This window comes from Podarcis melisellensis (genome assembly GCF_964234715.1).
Source record: "Podarcis melisellensis genome assembly, chromosome: 5".
NCBI lineage: Eukaryota > Metazoa > Chordata > Lepidosauria > Squamata > Lacertidae > Podarcis > Podarcis melisellensis.
Window position 1 is genome coordinate 4,872,681 of NC_138537.1, and position 23,164 is coordinate 4,895,844.

The following is a 23,164-nucleotide window of genomic DNA, read 5'->3' on the forward strand; positions in this document are numbered from 1 at the left end:
TGGAACTCCGCATATGCTCCAGTAATGTGTCCGTGGTTAGGCTTGGGAATTCTGTGGCCACCTCCATGTGCTTTCAGTGGGTGGGTGTGTATACATTTACTGGCGCAAGGAGACGGAGCTCCTCGAGCCTCCTCTGAACATGTTTTCCCAGTGAGCCCTCCTTTGGTGAAAAAAAGAGAGCTCTGTTTTCCCATCCACCTGGAGCAAGGCCGGCCCAACCATTGGGTAGAGAGCTGTCTCGGGCATTAGATTCAGGGGCGCTGGAGGATAGAGCTCTGTGGTCCTCAGGTGTGCTGGAAGATGCTATTCCACCCACAGTGTGGAAGTGAGATTCAGCTGCAGCTCCGATCCGTTTCTGCATGCGAAATGGAGAAGGTGCCATTTGGTCTTCCGCACCAAGCAAGATATTTTGGAAACTGTCCTTGAGATGCTATGAGGAAGTGCGTTTTTGATGGTCAAGTTGGTGGGAAGCCCTGGAGAGACTGACCTTTTCTAAACACGCCCCCCCCTTCTTTGTTTTGGAGGCTCACCCCTGGAGATTCTGACACTCCAAGAACATTGGGTTCTCTTTGGGTGTTTTGTTCTCGCTGTGTTTTTCTTCAGTGTTTCATGTCAAAAGGAGTGAGGGGCGGGGGAAGTTGGTAACTGTTGAGTTCAGGTTTTTTTTTGGGGGGGGGGACATTGAGTGGATGGAATGGGCTTGCCTTCTTCCATGTCCCTTGGCTGAATCTGCCTTCTGTGACATTCAGTTTTACCGTGGTCTGGTAAACAAAGCCGCCAATTCACGTTCCGCTCCTTGGCACTTTGCGAAAACCAGAATGCCCCCGGCCAGGCAAGGAAGGTTTATGTAAGCCAAATAAAGCCCTGAACAATGAATTGGCATGGTTTTTGGCGTGAAGAGGGACCGGGCTGCCGGCCTTCAGAACGCCAGCTGATTTCAGGGGCCCATGGTCTCCTACTGGCAAACTCTGGGTACCTTGGTGAATGCCTTCAGCAGCTATAGAAGTGATAAATAAACATAGCTAGCTTTGAGGATGGATTGGCCCCAACTCCATATGAGAAAAGTTGAGGTGTGCTTGAATGCTTTCAGGAGAATTCTTGCTGTTGAGCCACAGCCGTTCCTTGTCAACAGAGGTTAAAGTTAGCCTTGGAAAACCAAGTCTCTGTCTTGATGGCATCCTTGTTTCATGCCTGTTAGCATGGCTCAGATCTTGAAATAGGACTTAAAATAAGGTTTAATTGCGTACTCTGTAGTGGTGATAGTCTTTCAAGCTGCTTTCAGAGCTCTGCATCTCATAGTCCTGCTGGATGTACAGTCATACCTCGGTTTGAATGTGCTTCAAGTTGAGCACTTTCGGGTTGTGCTCCGTGGCAAACCAGAAGTAACGGAGAGCGTTACTTCCGGGTTTCGCTGCTCGCACACGCGCAGACGCTCAAAATGACGTCACACGCATGTGCGGAAGCAGCAATACGCGACCCACAAGTCAAGATGAGCTGTATCAGCTCAAGGGGGAAGCAGAAACCAACATCCCAGTCCGCAAACGAAAGGATGAAGCAGGTATAGTTCTACATTGCTAAACTTTATTTCTAAGCTATACCGAGAACACACAAATGTACATCTTGCCTCTGTGAGAGCAGAGAGCAACTCCCAACAAAGAAACGACAGAACAAAGAAAAAGGAAACCAGTGAATGTCACATCCAGTCTCCCTTTCCCATGAGAATCCAACAGTATCTGGACTGTGGAATGAAAACATAGTCCCATGACTTGCAGCTGCTGCTCAGTGAGGGAAGCAGAAACCAACAGCGCAGATGCGCCGTCGCGTCTTACGTTCCATTCAGGATGCGAACGGGGCTCCGGAATGGATACCAAGGTACCACTGTAATACCTTTCAGCGCCAGTATCTGTTCTCACAGAACTGGCTAATTTTCTCTTTCCCTGTTTTAATCTGGATGGTGAAAAGGTTGCTTAGGAAAGTGAATGTGAATTTACCACCAGGGTATCTTTCCCGCTCTTCCTGCTCCAGCTGTTCACACAAACTTAAACTCCAGTTTCCCCATTCCAAGAGTGAACACTTGATTCAAATTGCTGCGTTGGCAGCTTTTACTGAGTACTTACAGACCCTTCCTCCCTCTCTTTCTTCATCCTGTTTTATTATTATTATTTCTTTGGTAATAAAGGAAAATTGAGTTCTCTGGGCTGTTTTTGTTCGGGGAGGTGAGGTCATCAGTGGAGAAGTTGAAATCCCAGCTTGCTTTAAACTCTTCTCATAGGTGTGTTGTATAAATCATTCCTCCTTCAGTTGCCACATAGGATTGGGGTTACGCACAGCATCCTGGAATGGGTTCAAACCCATTAGATTCTTTTTTCAGATCTCAACAAGCCCTTTGTATAACCATGTGTAACATGGGAAGAAACTGTTCCAATGGATGGGTGCCATTTTTAACTTCAATCATTGCGAGTTTACATATGACATCGGAGTTGATTAGGGCGAAGCCAAAATTGCTTACTGTTTGGGGGGCATGTTTTTGGCAGTGTTGAGGGAACATTGAAACATTTTCAGCAGTGACTGTGAAGATGTTTGGCCTATTCTTTCCATTGCCTCCTTTTGCTCTCTCTCAGCAGTTTGTTTTCCCTTAAGGATGCCACCTTGTTCATTCTGTGGTCTTTGATTGGTTGAGATTGTTGTTGTCGTTTAGTTGTGTCCAACTCTTCGTGACCCCCTGGACCAGAGCACGCCAGGCACTCCTGTCTTCCACTGCCTCCCGCAGCTTGGTCAAACTCATGTTTGTAACTTCGAGAACACTGTCCCACCATCTCGTCCTCTGTCGTCCCCTTCTCCTTGTGTCCTCCATCTTTCCCAACATCAGGGTCTTTTCCAGGGAGTCTTCTCTTCTCATGAGGTGGCCAAAGTCTTGGAGCCTCAGCTTCAGGATCTGTCCTCCCAGTGAGCACTCAGGGCTGATTTCCTTCAGAATGGATAGGTTTGATCTTCTTGCAGTCCATGGGACTCTCAAGAGTCTCCTCCAGCACCATAATTCAAAAATTGAATTATGGTTGAGATTACCCGTGTGAATAATCCAGGAGGCATTGCTCTCGCTCTCAGCTGATTTTTCTTCTGCGATGTCATCGTGTGACCAAATTTGGTGGATTTAGAAGACTCATAATGGCATTCCATTTGTTATGTGATTCATGATTAGTTGGGCTTTGGGGCTAATCAGGCAAATGAGATGGTATGTTTATTTGTATCATTTATTATTCCCATGGTCCTTGATTTTAAAACCCTGTAAAAAGATGTTTTAAAAATTAGGCAAATGACAAAAGTAGTAACTATGTGCTGAAGTGGGAGCTGATAGAGGGAGTGGGATCAGATATGGTATTCTCAAGAGGTATGTGGTATTCTCTAAGGAGTTTGGCTCAGGTTTTAATTCATTGTGATAGTTGGGTCAGATTTACTGTACTGATGTGATTGATCGTTCAGCCTGGACACTGAGATCCACCACCAAGGGCTTTCTGGCAGTTCCCACACTGCAACTACAGGGAACCAGGCAGAGGGCCTTCTCGGTGGTGGCGCCCTCCATATGGAACACCCTCCCATCAGATGTTAAGGAGATGAGTAATTATATAACATTTAGGAAACATTTGAAGGCAGCCCTGTATAGGGAAGCTTTTAAGGTTTAATGTTTTAGTATGTTTTTCTGTCAAGGGACGTGGGTGGCGCTGTGGGTTAAACCACAGAGCCTAGGACTTGCCAATCAGAAGGTCGGTGGTTCAAATCCCTGCGATGGGGTGAGCTCCCGCTGCTCAGTCCCTGCTCCTGCCAACCTAGCGGTTCGAAAGCACGTCAAAGTGCAAGTAGACAAATAGGTACCGCTCCAGTGGGAAGGTAAACGGCGTTTCCATGCGCTGCTCTGGTTCGCCAGAAGCGGCTTAGTCATGCTGGCCACATGACCCGGAAGCTGTACGCTGGCTCCCTTGGCCAATAAAGCAAGATGAGCGCCGCAACCCCAGAGTTGGCCACGACTGGACCTAATGGTCGGGGTCCCTTTACCTTTACCGTTTAATGTTTTTCTGTATGCTGGAAGCTGCCCAGAGTGGCTGGAGCAGCCCAGTCAGATGGACTGGGTACTACTGCTGCTGCTACTACTTCTACGTCTACTTCTAATAATAATGGACTGTGGTGCAAACATAGACACTTAGGAAGCCTGCCTTATATTGAGTCAGACCACTGGCCCGTCTTGATCAGTATTGTCCACAGCAGAGCTTTCCAAACTTTTCATATCAATGACACACTTTTTATCCAGTTTTAATTCAGTTTTACTAGCAAACTGGAGGTATAACTTGAGGAGATTTCACCCCTCCCATATCCAAGAATCTCCTGATGAGTCTGCTGATTCTCCAGAGAGGAGGGGCAGTGTTCTGCTCTCTACTTATTCTGCTCCAGCACCATGTCAAAGAGTCAGTCAGTCAGTCAGTGTGTCGGGGGGGGGGGGGGAGAGAGAGACTGAGTGTTAGTGATCGTGTGTAGAGATAAGGTTGCTGCTAAGAGCAGCTGCAGACACTCAGTGTAGTGCAGCATTCATTTATGTTTAGACCTCATTAAGCTCTGTATATAGTTGTATTATAGTTGTAGATAGAATAAAGAAGATATTCTACAGAGCTGCTCTCCGAGTCGTTTATGCTCTGCTATACTCTGCTGTGCAACGACTGTCTTCTTGTGGAAGTGAATCCGGTGCTCACAACTCTAAGCTGTGAGTCCACAGCACTTTGACCTGTTCCTGTGCAGAAGGTGGTCTCTGGAAGTGCTACCCAGCTCGCCTGGCCCAGTCGGGGCTGAAGTGCATGAGTCCAGTTGGTGGTACTGGCTCAAGGGCGATGCTGACATAACTAACCCCTTTCCAGCCCCAAAAGGAGCACGGGAAGTGTTCACATGAACGTGTTGTGGCACGCACTTTGGAAAGTTCTGGTCTACAGTGGCCGGAAGCGGTTCTGTAGGATTTCAGACAGAAGTCTCTTCCAACCCCACCTGGAGAGTTCTGGGGATTGCAGCTGGGACCCTCTTAATGCAAGGCAGATGATCTGCCACTTTGAGGTCAAGTGTGAAGGGTGGGGTGGGAATCAGGAGGTGTTAGGCTGCCCCCTCGCTTTAAGAACCTGAGATGGGAACCCCAAGCACCAAACGAACTCTCTCTCTCGGTGTTGTTTTTCTTGGCAGCTTCTGCGTTGTGTTATCACACGTAACGGGATCCCTCTCGGTTTGTCAACATTCGGTTTGGGGCAGAGAGTTCATATCTGCAAGAGCCTGGATATCGGATTAGGCTGCGATTAACGCCATGATGTAATGACTCCCTCCTTTTCCTTCCATCAATATTTGTCCTGTAGGGTCGGTATATTAGAATATAGACTTCAAAAGGGGTGTCTTTTTCCCTCGCCTCCTGCAACTGTTTGGCTCCCGTCGCTTGCAATATTCTCGCTGTTGGTCTAAGGCTTACCATCTAAGTAGTTTTAGGCTTGACCCGCCAGCCTCCCGGTGGAAGAGCTTTCAGAGCCTGTGATAACACGGGGAGGAGGCCGTTTCTGAAGAGTTGTGGTATGCATCCCTTGCCGTGGGATGGGGGTTCCTTCTTTCCCCTTGCACATTTTTAATTATTCTCTCAGCAGGCCATTCTAATGAGGACGAGGGTGGGTTTTTTGTTCTTCTCAGCGCTGATTGCTAGGGAAGGAACTGGGGAAGGAGGAGAGTTAGAGAGCTCCAGGAAGGCAGGGACCTCTAGTCCTTGTGACTCTCTCATTGCGGCAAGATCTCCCGGGAACAGTTGCTGTGCCCACTAGGCCTGGCCTCCCAAGCTGTTTGTTTCTCTGAATAAAGGGTTAATTTCACCAACACCGTGTGAGTTATTGCAGACCTGGTTTTTGCCCCTGTTGAGTTTCCTAAGGATAAGTTGGTGCTAAGGTTAGCTCTTTTGGTCTTGCCTTAGGAAGATTCCTTGTTGCTCTAGCCTTCAAGATTAGTTTGTACTGCTTTTCGACAGAATCTGGAACACAGTGACAGACAGACACTTATTTAAGAGGGCACTAAAATTCTACCTGGCCAGGACGTGGACCCTGAGACAAACAGAAATGTGCTTGGCAACCCCAAAGATAATTGGATGGAAGAATGTTTTTAACCATAACTGCTTTTAAACTTTTTTTAAAAAAGAAATTGCAATTGTTTTTAGATTGTTTTAATCAGTTTTAGAATGTTTTTGATTTTATTTTTTAATTGTGTATCTGTCTAGATCTGGTTTAAGGATTGAGAACATAACAGGGATCTTGGAGCTGCCCATCAGCAGGCAGTGTTTCTCAAATTTGGGTCTCCATTGGTTGTTGGACTACAACTCCCATCATCCCTAGCTAGCAGGACCCATGGTCAGGGATGATGGGAGTTGCAGTCCAAAATAGCTGGGTGTCAGATTCGAAAAACACTGAACCTGGACAGCAGACAGAACAGGCACACAAGCCACCTGCTCACAGGTTTTTAGCCAAAATATCATTCCGCTCCCCCCCCTGTGCACCCCCTAAATCTGCTCTGGGTCTCCCCCAACCCTGCATAGTAGATTTGGGGATGAATTTTTTTTGAGGGGGGGAGGTGTGAAAATCTTCTTACAGCAACACTAGTCCCTGCGCTAGGTAAAAATATATAATGTAATAACACCCTGAGACTGTAGCATAAAGGTTGCATAGCTTTTGTGAATCTTTCTTGCATACAAAGTTTGTATGATATAAAAATGAAAGCCTACCATCCAAAGGTAAAGTTTCAAAATATAAAAAAGAGGTAGCTGTGTTACTGCTTTAAAAAGAAAACTTGCTTCTATGCGCAAAATATAATGTAACTGAGGTCTTATAAAGGAGGATAGAAATCAGCTGCCAATCCGTGTACCACCTACAGATGTGAATCTCAAAAATGGCCATTAGACTTGAGTGGAACAATTACTTATGAGTAGAGCTACTATTTTAAAAAGAAATCATTTATTAAATGATCGTAGAAATACACTTAAATCCATTTTGTCATTTAAACCACCAGAGGACCTGGAAATAACTTGTGTATCCAAAATACTTCTCATTGGGAAAGTAGCAAGTCCAAAGATAATCTTTTTTATGGACTAGGATGAATTCTTTCTAGAGCAAAAAATAATAATAACCAGAAGTCCTGTGATGCCATTCCAGAAAATGCATGGTTAATGGGGTTTCTAGTACGAATGTTGGGCTTGTGTTCAGTTCACTTCAGCTTAAGAGGCCTAATGATCTGACCAACATATAATTTTGAACATGGTCACATAATACAACATGAATTGCAATTAGAAAAAGCTTTCAAAACATATTTTTTTTATATGAACAAGATAAAAACTATTTCGTTTCCAGACTTTGTGGACATCGTGTACAGTGACCACACTTACCGTGACTGATTTGATCGTTTCCAAGAGATTTCATGTGCATAATGTCTGAACTGGCTAATTTATCTGCCAAACTGATAGTTCTGCAGAATCCCACAAAAGGAACTCCTTTGGCACCCTAGCAAACCTTGAGCAATACGCCAGTGTTTCTATACAATACGTTTGATATTATGGGATACATGGTTGAAGTCCAAGGTCCAAAATAACCCACTTCTTTTAGTTTGGATTGAGTGATCGTGTGCTGACCCTATCTGCTCTTAACCTGGACTCTAAAACCATCTGTTTCGGGAAACTCCTGCTGTGTAAAGTGTGAGAAAATTGATCGGCGTGAGATTTCTAAACTTGATCAAATGTGAAGTCTTTTGTTAAATGTGAAAAGTGTCCATACAGTCAATTATTCTTAAGAAGCCTGATGTAAATAACAAACTTCTGTCTGTGGGTTTAGTATCCCTTGCCACACAAAGGATGTTGTTGTGGCAGCAACACATCCAAAAACAAAATATTTACCGTATTTTTCACTCTATAACATGCACCCAACCATAACACGCACATACCTTTTAGAGGAGGAAAACAAGAAAAAAAAATATTCTAAACGAAACAGTGGATGTATGATTTTTGTGCTTCATGCTGTGGCCACAGATATGTGATCTGACAGTGAGTTTGGAGTAGCCCAATGCAAAAATCCTGAGGATCCATGTGGATCCATGCTTTGTAACCACATTTTTGCACCACTGCGGCCTCAGGCAACAGTGGGTGCGTGATTTTTTTGGTGCAAGATGTAGCCATGGACATGCTATGTGATCTGATGGTGAATTTGGGGTGACCCAGTACAAAAATCCTGAGGATCCATGTGGATCTGTGCTTTGTAACCACATTTTAAGTGGGGAGGGAAGGAAAAGCACTCAAGGGACAAGGAGCACACGTGGGGTGTGTGGAGAAGGATGCTGCTAATAATGCAGAAGAGGTATAAGGGGAGAAGGCTCCTCTCCTCTCCCACTTTGCTCCTTTAAAGCAATCAGGCTCTGCTTTTCTCCCTCCTCCCCGCTCATCCCCGGCTTAGCGAGCTGAAAAACTTTGCTGCTATTTAGCGAGCTGAGTGGGGAGGAGAGAGGGACAGAGAGCCTGCTTGCTTTAAAGGAACCAACTGGACAGGCGCCCCTTACACTCGTGTAAGTGGCTCCTCTCCTCTCTGGCTTTGCTCCTTTAAAGAAGCATGTCGAGTATGTTTTTATCCTGCCGGGAGTCGCCGGAGGGAGGTCTAAGGAATTCAGCCGGTGCCTGAACAGATAGGCACATACCGCTGAGACGGGCGAGAATTCCAACACTCAGCGGCTCTTCTCCCACTTTGCTGTTTCAAAGCAAGCCACGGAGGAGGGAAGGAAGGGGAACCATGGATCCTCTGCTCACGACTGCAGCAGATCCCCCCCGCCACCCGTAGGCATTCCCTCCATAACACGCACAGACATTTCCCCTTACTTTCTAGGAGGAAAAAAGTGAGTGTTATGGTGCAAAAAATACGGTATTTGGTCCATTTGGCGAGTGAATTTGACATTATCATTAACGGAATTGATCCAACCAAAAAAGTCACCAGCCTCATATAACGTGGAGAATAAAATTAAAATATTGTCTATGTGGCATTAATTATTATTATTATTATTATTATTATTATTATTATTATTATTATTATTTATTTGTACTCCGCCCATCTGGCTGGGTTTCCCCAGCCACTCTGGGTGGCTTCCAATCCATAACATCTGATATGTTTCTTAGGGGACTATACTAATACTATCATTCTCAAGCTCAGCCATTTAGAGATTGAAAATACTTGGCACTACCAAATTAGCCATAGCGACCCCTTTTATTTGAAAAGAAAACTGAGTTCTTTTCAGTTAAATAGTTCTTTTCTACAGTAATGTCCATCAAATGCAGTTGTTTTTTTAAAGAGTAGATTCATCAGCTGAGGAACAAGAAATCAAAATGTATTCAATTATGGACCTTGCCTAGGGTACGGAAGTATATATGGCATCCAATGTAGTAAAATGTTCATGATTATCAGTACTTAATCCCTCTACCTGTTGGATGAAATATGTGGTATCTCTGATATATGAGGGCAGTTGTATAATTGTCCTTGTTTTGTGGGATCCCTGTGAGTTTTGTTTGTAGCTTTTCTGTAAAGGTAGGGCATCTGGCCACCTTGCCTCCTGGAAGTCGGAAGTAGGCTCCACCTCCAGACCGGGGGGGGGGGGGCTTGCCCAGGGTGTCAAGGCTGCCCTTGGTACACATTGAGGCATGAGAATTTGCAGTAAGAAAATCCTTCTCTTCTGGCAACTTGGCTGAAAGAAAGTCCACTTTGCTCCCCTCAGTCCCTCCTCTTTGTGCCCTCCATCTTTCCCAACATCAAGGTCTTTTCCAGTGAGTCTTCTCTTCCCATGATGTGGCCAAAGTATTGGAGCCTCAGCTTCAGGATCTGTCCTTCTCTTTGTGCCCTCCATCTTTCCCAACATCAAGGTCTTTTCCAGTGAGTCTTCTCTTCCCATGATGTGGCCAAAGTATTGGAGCCTCAGCTTCAGGATCTGTCCTTCTCTTTGTGCCCTCCATCTTTCCCAACATCAGGGTCTTTTCCATGGAGCCTTCTCTTCTCATGAGGTCCCTTCATGGATCACTGCCTTGTCGTGGCGAAGGGGCTTAAATAACTCAGAGAAGCTATGAGCCATGCCGTGTGGGGCCACCCAAGATGGACAGGTCATAGCAGAGAGTTTTGACCAAACCTGATCCACCTGGAGCAGGAACCGGCAAGCCACTCCAGTATTCCTGCCAAGAAAACTCCATGGACAAAGACAACAGGCATATCAAAGTTTTAACGCTGGAAGATGAGCCCTTCTACCTGCTCCCCCAGTGCAAATGTAACAGGAGTCTTAGAGTGGAATGAACCACTGACATCCAGTCAATTCAGGGAAATTCACTTGCCCCTGGAAGAGGTCACGTAGTGAATGTCCAGTGCCTGAGCTTTGTACCATAAAAGATCTGGTCCTCCTGCATTTTGAAGAATCTCACAGCTGCAGAATAGAATGGCCGTGCATTTGTTTTATTTTCTGTTGCTTCCTTTTCTCAGCTGACCTTTCACCTTCCCTCTGCCGTTTCAGGTAACTTCGAAGTGGGCGTCCACATTGCAGATGTGAGCTACTTTGTGAAGGAGGACACGGCCCTGGATGAAATCGCGAGCAAGAGAGCAACGAGTGTCTACCTCGTGCAGAAGGTGAGATTCGCATCAGTGCCCCAGAGCGAAACACAGGCAGATAACATTCTTCTGGATGCTACCCACAAGTCCAAACAGATCATGGTTTTCTGCTAAGAAACTGGGTGGAAATGAAACATTTCCTGTGCTTTATAAGAAAGCTGGCAGGGGGCACGGCTACTGCTCCCAAATGGGAAATCCCATGCAACTGTCACGGTTAATAGCTATTGACAGCTTTGTATCCTCCAGGCTCTTTATTTATACGGGTTATTTAGCAGTTGCTTTTCAGAGGCCAGCCTTCCACAAGGTGGTGTCCAGTGAGAAATAAAAGCAACAGAACGTGCAGGCGGACTAGGAAACATTAACTGGATGCAGCAGTCGGAGCTGCATTTGCTCACCTGAGCCTGGGCCATAGCAGCAAGTTCGGTTTTTAAGACCTTCTGGAATGCCAAGCCAGGCGTTAACTGCATGGTACCTATACAACTGGGACCCCAGACACAGATCTTAGATTACAAGCAGGTTATATGAGTACCAGTGGTCCTTTAGGTAACTCGGTCGCAAACCCTTTAAGGCCGGAGTGATTACTACCAGCACTTTAAACTGGGCCCAGAACACACTGGTAGCCAGTGCAATTGGTGCAGAATTGATAGTGAAGTCCATACGTTAATCATGTTCATTGTGTAAAGTAGTCTTCGTCTTTCAGGTGCCCATTTTGCTGCAATTCAACACTGTGACGCTTCTGAATAGGCATGTTTTGCTAATTAGTGATTTATTCCTTTATTCTTAGTATTAATTGCAGAGCTGCTGTATTTGACTCTTTATAGAATAACATAAAACCTGTGTATCTGAAGAAGTGTGCATGCACATGAAAGCTCATACCAAGAACTAACTTAGTTGGTCTTTAAGGTGCTACTGGAAGGATTTTTTTTTTGTTTTGACTACGGCAGACCAACACGGCTACCTATCTGTAAATAAAACCTGCCAGGAGCTTATACCTTGCATTCAGATTAGGGAGAGACAAAGGGGGAGGGACAATAAAATGGAATATTTCAGTTTAGAACTCTATTAGCTGCTTGTGTGTTGCTGATTATTGATCATGGAAGTTATTGATCATGGTTCTTTGTTAGGGAAAGGGCACCCAAGCCCAGTGCTTATCCCAAGAGGCAGAAGCTGAAAATAGGAAATACTCTTTATTCAGTAGGCAATAGGTTTTTTTTAAATGGAGAAATGTGTATTTTTCCATGCAAATCTTCTTTGTTCTAAGCGCTAAATGTCAGTATGGTGGAAATATCATGGGAAAGCAGCCCTGGAGAAAATCAGGCTTGACGTGGGTAGTGTTGCAGCTCCAGTTGAACATTGTGGTGGTGGTGGGGGGGGGAACCTTGCAAGGAAATCAAATAGATCTGCATAACTAATCCACTTGAACTTGCCTGTCTGGGAGAGAAGGAGTAGTTGTGCAAAAGGCTAATGGTTTGTTTTGAGAAAGTGCAAGGCTTAGTGATGAGTGTATCAGGTTCTACAAAGCAGGCAAACCTAAACAGTTTTCTCCCTTCTGGCACGTCCCTGTGTGTTGTTTTAGGTGTGAAGTAGTTTGAGTGGGGAAGGTCAGCCATAAATCCCTACAATATTTTACTGGTCCTCTTTTATAATGGAGATCAAAGATCGGAACTGGAAGCCAGTCTTCATGTCGAGTCCAAGGGCCTCAAGACGTTCACTTCTGACACCAGCAGGTTGTCGGGGTGTTGATATTTTGATAGCTTCAAGCGGAATAACAAAGAGGTGATCGAAGTTTGAATTCATGGAAGTGTTGATACAGAAAGTAAGAGGGAAAGAAAGGGAACTCTTGGCTCACAAACAAATTGCCTGTTTCCTTTGAGTGTCTTTCAGTGCATGAGGCCACCCCATGATTAAGTCTCCGAGTCCCCTCCCTAAACCACGGGCTCAGAGCCATGGAAGCCATCAGGCCTTAAGCATGGCTCCACCTGATTCAAAGGCCACTGGTGGAGGGCCTGTTCTGGGAAGCCTGAACGAGCCCTCAAACTGAGTGGGTGAGGGCAGACAGCCAGGTTGAGCGGTGGGAACAGGATTGTCAGTGGGACTTGATGGAAGCGCTCCATTTTACTTTCCATGAAAAGGGGTTTTGTCCTTTGGCCGCGCTGATCTACTCCAGGCTTCTCCACCGCGATTCCCGCTGGGGATGGACCTTCCCTGGCTGGCCTGCGTTTGAACTTGGTGGCCCCCAAACCCTCCTGGAGCTCGATTACAATGCACACCGTGAGCCCTCCTATCTCAGGACCAGCCCAGAGTCTGGAAGCATAACAGCTCAAGGCAAAAATCAGGAGAGAGGGATGTTTGGGGAAACTGGAGGTCAAGGCTGGTATGGTGCAGTTGGTGGGTTTGGGCAGAGGAGGGTGGACTTCAGACACCCGCTCATCTCGCTCAGTCCAAACCTGGGTGGGCCTGTATCTTGGTGTAGCCTACCCCACAAGTATCCTGTTCTCATGGGGCTTGCAGGGGAGGTGATGACAGTTGCCAGGTCCTCTTCCAGTAAGGTCAGGGCAAGTCCAGGCAAGGCAAGGCAGATCAGGACCCTGGGCAGCTCCCAATGGATTCTTCTGCCTGAGCTATGAAAGGTGGTGCCATAGCAAAGGACCAGAGTCGCCTGAAAACTGGCAGGGCCTCCCTTTTCAGCGGCTCTGAAGGCTGGGAGAACTGTCTGCAGTCCTTAAAGAGCCCAGAGCTTATTCTGCCGTTGCTGCATAGTTGCAGAGCCCTCTTTTGTTTGGCTTTTTGGGAATCTCAGAAATGCCACCACCCCGTGTCTTCTGCTCCCGATCTGCTTCCTGCCCCGTCAGAAGGGCAAAGATATGACTTAACTGGGTTGATCCATTGTACAGTTCAAAAGCATATTGTCCTCTTTGTGCACTGATGTCATCTGCAAACTTTCTTCCTACTCCCTCACCCACCCATCGCGGTCCAGGCATGGGAGGAAGGAGAGACAGCCTTCTCTGTGGCAGAACTCCACCTTTAGAGTTCGCTCCCCATGGAGGCTTCCCTGATGCCTACCTTGTTTTATTTTGGGGGACAAGCGAACACCTTTCTATTCTGCCCTTTAAAATATTTAATTGTTTAAATACTACTAGAATTCGCTGTTTTGTTATTGTTTTGTGATGCTGCATTTTTAAATTATTGTTGCTGTTATTATTAAAAACCACCCAGGAAATTTTGTGGCTGATGGTGTGCTGTAGAAGTGATTTCAAGAAACAAGGTGGGATCCACCTCTCCTATTTCGTTTAATCTTGTGCTGCTTTTGCTTGGAATTGTGTGTGTGTGTGTGTGTGTGCATATATCTATATAAAATAGTATATAAACTGTTACACTTTTTACTTGTTTTTAATTATATTATATTGCTGGGACCTTACGGTGAAGGATGGGTAAGAAATCTTATAAAATAAACAAGGAAAAACATTACTCTGCTGGGTAGATCTGGTAAGAAGCAGGCTTCTTGTAATGTAACTCTAAAAATGCAACACCAGTGATAGGAATGACAACTGTGGGTGTGCTCTCTCTCAGTTTACACAAATTGTTGTCAGATTGCTGCCTCTGTGTGCAGCCTGGCCTATACAGGTTGTGCTCTCACCTTAAGGAGAGGCTAGGATGTTCAGTGGCACACTGCAGGTGGCCAAATAACTTCATTTATTTGCGTATTTAACAGTATGCCCTGCCCTTCTTCAGTTTCAGTCACAGCTTCCAGGTTTACAATTTGTAGCCCAAACATGTAAAGAGGGAACTTGCAAAATAATAGTTGGAACAGCGGGACAACCTAACATTATCTCAGCAGCATTTAATGGAACTAAGTAGAGAGATTTAAAAGCCTTGGCGAAAAAGCCGTTCAGAAAGACCTTTCTTTCAGCATCAGGCAAGCCTGTGGGAGAGTTCTCTCCAAATGGGTGCTGCCACCATGAATGGTGTCCGCTCCCCAGTCCCCACCTACCTCACCTCTGAAGGTAGACGAATGGAGGAATATTGGATCATAATAAGCCAGACCATTGGTCCATCTAATTTGGTAGTGTCTACGTGGGTGGCGCTGTGGGTTAAACCACAGAGCCTAGGGTTTGCCAATCAGAAGGTCAGCGGTTCGAATCCCCGCGATGGGGTGAGCTCCCGTTGCTCGGTCCCTGCTCCTGCCAACCTAGCAGTTTGAAAGCACGTCAAAGTGCAAGTAGATAAATAGGTACCGCTCCAGTGGGAAGGTGAACAGCGTTTCCGTGCGCTGCTCTGGTTTGCCAGAAGCGGCTTAGTCATGCTGGACACATGACCTGGAAGCTGTATGCTGGCAACCCCAGAGTCGTCTGCGACTGGACCTAATGGTCAGGGGTCCCTTTACCTTTACCTTACTCTGCCTGGCAATGGCTCTGCAGGGTTTCAGGTAGGGTTTCCTAGCCTGACCAGGAGATGCTCAGGATTAAACCTTGGGCCTTCTGCATCCAAAACAGAAGTTCTACCATGCAGCTCTGGCCCTTATCGGGGGCACTTTAGATGAGCGATCAGTAGCCAAATGTCCCACCTTGGCAGCGGAGGTTTCCCTCCTTTGCTCTTCTTTTTACCAGTAAAGAGTCTTAGTAGGTGCCTCCTGGTCACGAAGAGTCGCTCTCCAGCTGCATCCTTGGCTCCAGCTGGGCTTTTTGCTAATCTCTTTCTGCTTGCTCCCGGTTGTTATCTGAGATTGCAATACCTTGCAGCTAGCATTCCCATCTTTGATTGGCGGTGGGCTTTTCTGACACTCTTTGAAGGGCTCTGCCCCTTCTCAAGCGGATAACCTCCCATTAAGCAGGCTGAGGCATGGCCGGCCTCACGTAGGACATCTGTGAGTTATGGGCCGGCTCCTATTGTCAACGTGCTCCCTTGCCGTTGGAATAACACAGCTGGCGGCCTTTTGTGTCTAGAGGAACAGCTTATCGGACCCTGCTGCCCTCCTGACCTTCCAGTTCAGCCTGCCCTGCTGATTCATATGGAAAAGCGATTTCTTTCCCGGCTGGCTGGAGGCTCAACAGCCAGGCCTGCTATCCCAAACTCTGCCAGGCAATTAGAGTGGATTTATGAGCAGAGATTGGGTGCCAAGCCACAAACGTGATTAAATATTTTAAGAGCTTTCCCGTGAAGGCTTGGCATGTAGATAGAAAATGTTTGCATTGTGAAACTTACACAGGGTCCTGGGATTTTTTCATCCTCCACCCCACTTCTTTTGGCGGGACTGGGTGTTTTCCTCTTCTTTTGTAACCTGCATGCTTACTTCATTTAGCAATAGTGGTGACGTTATCGGCAGGTTTTTGCATCACTTCGTGTAAATGCAGCCAGTGACCCAAAATGGTATGGGGAGCCCCGCTGAAGGGAAAGGCAGCTGTTGCCCGTGCTTACCCAGAGAACCCCTAAATGGAGAAAAATATCACATCAGAAGCAGCAGTTTAAACACTAGCAATGCAATATCAACACTACAGAAAGGCAACTGTAGAAGAAACACTGAGAACAATGGCCTTGTTCATGTGGCACCTGAAACCAAACCTTAGGTACAGCTTGAGCTTAGCAAGGGGGGGGGGGAGATTAACCACAAGTCCTAGCTCAGAGACTGTGCGAAGCCAAGGGGAGGGGGGAGCAAATTGGCTGTAGGCTCTTCTCATTTGTGTGGTCTCCCAAAGCCAACGTTTGGCTTAGTGTGTTGCGTGAAGCAGCTCAATGTTGTCACCCAGAAGGCTGATAGAGGAGGTGTGCGTTCCATCTTTCCCTAAAAGCCATCAAAGAACCGTATCTTTCCTCCCCTTTGGAGGAAGGAGATTCCACATGAGAGTAGGATGTTGTTGGAAAAGCCCAATTCTTGGCTGCCACTGCGCAAATTTGCCACACAGATGGCGCAGACAGTAAGAAAAATAAAATCGGTGTACATAGCACGGCAAAGTAGTAGAAGCACAATATTATTGCTCATGGGTGGAATCCAATGTAGCACTAAGGCAATTGTTCCATCGGCGCAAGGACTTTATTTGCTTGCGCAACCAAGCGTCCTCCTCCTCTCCTAACTCTGCCCTTGGGGCTTCTTCCAACCCTCTGGAGCAGTTGGGGTGGTGAACAGAGGGAGGAAAGTCTCTTTGTACAAGCAGAAATCTTTGCACCGGTGTCAGTGGAAAACTAAAATACTGCTTTCAGGGAAACTGAATTCATTTTCACATACAGTACTTTTGTTTCCTAGGTGATCCCCATGCTCCCCAAACTCCTCTGTGAGCAGCTGTGCAGTCTCAATCCTATGACAGACAGACTCACCTTCTCCGTCATATGGAAGCTAACTCCTCAAGGCAAGGTAAGCCCCAGCAGCTTGGCAGGACTAGGTATATATCATTCAGCATTGCCCCTTGGATTGTCCCATTGATTGAGCAGATAAGCTCAACATCAAGTGTGCAGGTATGAGTTGACAGCGCTGACATCACAGGGGGGAGACTTGAATCGGAGGCTTCCTGCTAGTTAGGAAGCACAAGAGCTCTTGTGTGCAAATTGGTCCAGATAAGTTCATTTCTGGGTGGAACATAAAACTTAAGAATTTCCACGTTGGGTCGGTCAAAAAGTCCATCTTGTCAAGCACCCTGGTTCCGATTGGTTTAACCAGCTGTCTCCAAGAAGCCCAGAAACTCACACAGCACCCCAGCAAATGGTGTTCAAAGATTCATTGCAGGGTTCAAAGACACGTCTAGGCCTTAGGGCTGCATTCTTCTCTATGCAATCTTCCAGGGGCCTCCTGCCCAGCGGTGGGCAGGGCCAAAGTCAAAAGTCAGCGTTCAAGGACACATTTAAGCCAGGAAAAAACACTTGGGGTGCACAGTAGGGTAGAAAAGCCTGGAGTTATTTCCTCTGAATGCGGAGACTTTATTCAGCCACCCTGGTTAATAGCTATAGACTGATCTCTTTCCTCCATGAATTAATGTTGTTCTCCACCCCTTCATACCACAACTGTTGCCTGCATCTCAGTTGCTTCCAATCCCTGTCATTTCCACAAACCACCGCCATCTCAATGTTCTTTGAACCACAGCTCCCATCAGCCCCAAACTGAACAGCCAAAGGGTTGCTCTACATCCCAACCAGTTCACCTGGACTGAATTCAGATCTCTGCAGCTTTCGCGTTGGGCTGGAAGCCGCTTTCATCCTCCCTCCTCCTTTTAAAATTTATTTCATCCTGCCCAGAGGCTGTGCTCTGGTTGCCCTTGGCTCTGGAGAGCTGCACTTGACGGGAAATCTCTGCCCGTGCCCATGCCCAGGCAGTAACACCTTTGAGGCAGATTTGCCTGGATTTATGGAATTAGCTCATGTACAGATCGGCAATGTTAATGCTTCCAATAGCTCTGAGATGTCTTGCATTGAGCTGTAACGGCGCGGGTCGAGATTAATGAGGACCTTGGCTTAATGCAGCTGTTCCTGACAGCCAGGGATTAAGAAGGGTGAGGAGAAGATGGAGGGAAGGGCTTAAGAGCCGTTTAATGTGTCGCGCTAAGAGGGCACATGCCTCTCTTCATGGAGAGTTCATATGGTTGCAGGCAATTAGGGCTTGTCTCCAGCAACACAATTCTTCATTTTTCCTCCGCAGCAGCTTGCAGGAGGGGGCCTGGGAAGAAAAGTGCCTTGCCGTGCTATGTGGAGCAAAAGATAGGAACTGTGTTCCTCATTAGCTAGCTAATTATTTGTCTCCCACTGGCTTGGCTTCTTCTTCTTTTTCCTGCTGATGGCCTGACGTTTAGGGGGGCAGCAGAAAATTTCCACTAGAGCGTGAGCTGCTTTTTGCCTCTCTTCTTCCCCTGCCTGCCCACTTTTCCCTTCACTTCCTTAGTATCTCATCCTCTGTGTTTATTAGTTATTGGTGGGAGGGACCTTTAGCCTGTTCCTTTTGGAATGTATACAAGACCTCATGGTCTCAGGTCCGGAGGCTAAGAAAGCTTCTGCCTGGGACCACGAGAAGACGCTGCTAGTATTGAGAACAATGGACCATGGGGTGCCATCCTTACAACCTTAGTAAAGTTCCAGACACTTATTTGGACAATGTGAATTTTTCGGTCATGTGAAACGCACTGACTCTCATATGGCCATGTCTGTAAGGCAAGGTAAGAACCACACCCTTCAAATTTTTCTAGACGTATTCCTGCAATGAATTTTCCTGGAGCATCTCTTCTACTTGAAAAAGAGCACTAACCAACTCACTTTTCCTCGTTTGTCATCTTGTTGTTGCAGATTCTTGACGAGTGGTTTGGGCGGACTGTGATCTGCTCCTGCGCAAAGCTCAGCTATGACCATGCTCAGAGCATGATTGAGAACCCCGAGAAGGCGTTTGCGGCAGAGGAAATCCCCGCTATCTCTCCCCAGCATTCGGTAGATGAAGTTCGCCAGGCAGTCCTCAACCTCCACCAGATTGCCAAGCAGCTGCGTGAGCAGCGGTTCCTGGACGGGGCTCTCCGCTTAGACCAGGTCAGTCGCGTCCCTGCTTTATGGCGAGGATGATTAAGCAATAGCAAGCTCACGCAAACGGGATTAACAACAGAACCTGCAGGAAGGCCCTCGGAAGGAAGGCAGGTCTGAGCAAATACTACCAGTGCTGAATGCGCCAAGTGCGGTGCCCTCCGTAAACGGTTGAATTCCAGCTCACATCAGCCTCAGCGAGCACGGCCACTGGCCAGGGATGATGGGAGGTAGCCTAACAGCATTGGGGCGGAGCCACATCAGTCTAGGTTAGCCTTAAGACAAGCCACATTCAGCCTTTCTCAATTTGGGGTAAGGATGCTCACCTACCTTATGGAGGTTGTGGTCAGGATTAGCACCCGATAAGGCATCTTGAAGCACTTTGAGTGCTGTCTAAAGCACTGTATAAATGCTGGCTATCATTGCTAAGTGTGTGAAGGTTATCTCTCATGTTGAGAGGACCGCATCTTTCCATATGAACCTAGCCGCACCCTGAGGCCCTCTTCTTGAGGCCCTCCTTCGTGTGCCCCCTCTCCAAGAGGTCTGGAGGGTGGCAACATGAGAACGGGGCCTTCTCTGCAGTGGCTCCCTGTCTGTGGAATGCTCTCCCCAGGAAAATTTGCCTGGCACCTTCATTATACACATTTAGGCGCCAGGCAAAAACATTACTCTTTGTCAGCTCTCAACAGGCCTTTGGTTGACCTGATTGACATCCTATACCCTTTTAAAATCTTGCTTTTTTTGGGGGGGGGAGTGTTACTGGGTTATTTTTTTTGTTTTTATTTTATAGACTGTGATTTTATTGTGAACTGCCCTGAGACCTCCGGGTATAGGGCAGTATATGAATTCAATTAGTAATAATAATAGTAGTGACAATAATTGAAGAAGACCATTTAGGTGAATAACTAGCACGGGGAGAAATTCCCATTGGTGTGCTGCATAGACTTGCTGCCTGCTTATTGTAACTGATGACGGGGGCACCATGGACACATTGTTTGCAATCTAGACTGCCTGGTGCCATGGGCAGAGGGGAGATGCCGTCTAAGAGGTGGCACAAGCAAATTATCTGAGTAGCACTACAAAACCGGGCCTTTTGCTGCTGTCTTAAGCATGTCGAACTTGCAGCTCATCCTGTGGCTCAAGATAACTGCATCGCTCATTCGCTTTTCTAATAAGGGCAGTGGTTTCATAATTTTCCAGATAAGCAGGGGTAGTGATGCATTGGGAACCTGGATGGCAGGAAACCTCTCACTGTCCACGAGGCCAGCACATCTCCTGGATATTTATTTAGTTAATGGCATTTCCAGTAAGCCATCAGAAAACGAGCTTGCAAAGAGAGGAATGGGGTGGGCGAGACTAAAGGTCAGACCATATAGAAGATATCCAGGTCCTGTCGTTAGGGCAGAAAGGCAGGGTTTGAGTGTTTCAGTTGCAGGTGAGACTCGCAGATCTGGCTAGTGGCGCTGCCTGTAACGTCAGAGGCCAGTCTTGGTGCATGAGTGGCGTGGGAAGCTGCCTTTCCCCACACCATGGAACACATAAAGACACGAGAGACAAGGCGTGTGGGGAGACGGCTTCTCTGTGTCCCCCCCCCTTTATGGTTTCTCTTCCCAGTGCTGTCGCCTCTCTTGTGGCTGAGTCTCTGGGCTTTTCATTGTTTCCCATTAGCTATGGCACTGAAGCGTCTGAAAGGCGCTTGCAGCCGACCTGTCCACACAAGATTGATTTAACGGAGAACCCTTTTTTTGCTGCTGGGAGCTGACCGAGTTCCTACTCTGGAGAGCAAAGAGCACCTGCTGGGAGGAGAAAGAGGGATGGCCCAAGAGCTCTCAGAAGTGCTGGGTTCCCCTTGGAGACCAAACAGGGCCGTCCTGCAGCTCAGCTGCACTGCTCTTGAACTGCACAGGGATTTGGAAAGGTTTCTTTCCAGGCTTCCCCTTGGCTCTCGCCTGCCTCTCTTGCCTACGAACTTCCCAGAGGCACCTGCACCATGCTGGGAAACAGAACCGAGGGACTAGAGGGAGGCCTTGTCATCTGATCCAGCTGCTCAGATCTCCCGGTGATCCTTCCCGCCCCGTTGCCAAACGTTTGAGCATGATCAAAAAGTGCACGAGCGCTCTGATATTATGGGATGCCCTGTCCTCTCGAGCTCGGCTGTTTAACATTAGCAGCAGCAGCAGCAGCTGAGTGATGCCGGAGACCGGCCTCCGGGCACTGGGGAGCCAGTGGAGCATTTCGAAATGAGTCGCGGCGGAAAGATGAGTGGGAAATGGGGCTGTGCAGTAATTTCATTAAAATGAGGAGGCAAAGTGGTGTTTGCTCTACAGGCAATCTGGCCTCCTGCTCCCCTTGGTGATTTCAAACACTGGAACTGCATTCGTTTGATGGGTGGCCTAGTTTTCTGGTGTGTGAAAGGAAAGGGGGAGGGGGGTCTTCAAGGAAGCAATATTCCCCCTACCCATTCAGTTGCTTTTGCCTTCTCTTTAAAATGCAAATAGTGGTCATTAAATGTATGTATGTATGGGTGTGTTTTCTGAACGGATAGCCTGTGCTGTCCCAGTGGGGCCGTACATTTTAAAAAGCAAATATGAAAATATTGGTTTAAAATGCTATGAAAATCCAGTTTAACCAGCTGAAAACATATCTGATGTGAAAACTTGCAGCTCTGTCCACCGGCTCATTCCTGCCTCCCAGCTCACCTGTGAAGGTGACTCACACCTGGCTGAGCCACCAGATTTTTGTTCTCTGGCTGCAGCAGTTCCTCAGGGACATTCCAAGACCCCTAACTAGGATTCTTCCGGCTAGAGATGCCAGGCTGGGTGGGTGGAATGCGCAGTGTCATGTTTCAAAGAAGAGGTGGAGAATAAAACATGGCATTTCCAGCCTTTGAAGATGCTTCAGGTGGAAGTTGGAGACCAGCCTGTTTCCAGCTCTTGCCAGGTTTCAGCAAGTTTATTCATAAGCCCGTTCCGTCCCACTTCCTCATCAATGTGCAGTTTTTCTTAAAGAAACAAACTGTACAAAAAGAATGCATATCTATATTTTTCTCAGTGTGAGCATTTCTAAAACATCTCTCTCCACCCTCCCTTAAAGTGGCATTTAAAGCAGGTGGGGAGTTGGTACATTTTTCTCCAGCTCAGAATTGTGCTGCAAAGTTTGGAGACGTGTGGGTTGCGGAAGATAACGCTGCGTTCTGATCCGCACAGCAGTCAGATTCCTTCAGCATCCGTAGCTAAAAGGCCTTGGTTTTCAGGTAGAAGTGTTAGAAGTGGCTCCCCTCCTAATGCTTGTGGCGCATGTGTGGAGAGGCGAATGGCAAGGTGAGTATGAGTTCCTTTCCGGGGAAGGAATCGGATGAAACTTGCACCCTCCAGAAGGGGTCCGAAAGCCTTCCATCCTTTTGGTTTCCCGTGGATCTGGGCCGGGCCTCGAGGAGGCTCTTGTGATTTTCTTCCAAGTATTAATTGCAGCCGCCGACGTGGCCACTGTTTTCTTTTCTGTCACCCTGAGTCACTGCGTGTCGAGTGATGTGAGCAGAGGCCGACTGAAGTGGCAACGTGACGCCCGGGTGTCAAAAGTCTGCATTGTTTCACCTGCCAGCAAATGTCTGGGTGAAAGTTCATAGTATTGCAAGGAGACGTGTGGCCTGGAGAGAAGGAGGCGAGGGTTTAAGAAACCTTTCTTCCTGCACGCCCAGAAATGCCGACGCTTGGCTCTCAATCTCCGTTATCACCTCAGTGACAATGGTGAAGTCTGCACGGTGCTTTAAGAGAATGAAAAGGCAAGAGAACCCTGTTCTAAGGAGCTTCCAGTTTATAGCTGACCCTGAAGAAAGGACAGAAAGGTGCAATAGACGAAGGGAATGAAAAAAAATGAGCAAAACATAGTTTATATGTCTTGGGACATAAGGAAGGGATGTGGGTTCAGCCTTGACCATCACTTTGGGCTTGAACCAATAATAATAATAATAATAATAATAATAATAATAATAATAATAATAATAATAATAA

General features: G+C 46.9%; 1 protein-coding gene across 5 annotated transcripts in view; it reads left to right on the plus strand.

Annotated features, from left to right (window-relative positions):
- Positions 1-23,164, plus strand: part of DIS3L2 (DIS3 like 3'-5' exoribonuclease 2) — a 211,185-nt gene that overhangs the window by 130,684 nt on the left and 57,337 nt on the right. For all 5 annotated transcript variants that reach the window (XM_081910808.1, XM_081910811.1, XM_081910809.1 and 2 more), the window contains 3 exons: positions 10,576-10,688; positions 16,909-17,016; positions 18,930-19,163. In XM_081910808.1, the coding sequence (XP_081766934.1) occupies positions 10,576-10,688; positions 16,909-17,016; positions 18,930-19,163 (455 nt within the window). The remainder of the gene's footprint in view (positions 1-10,575; positions 10,689-16,908; positions 17,017-18,929; positions 19,164-23,164) is intronic.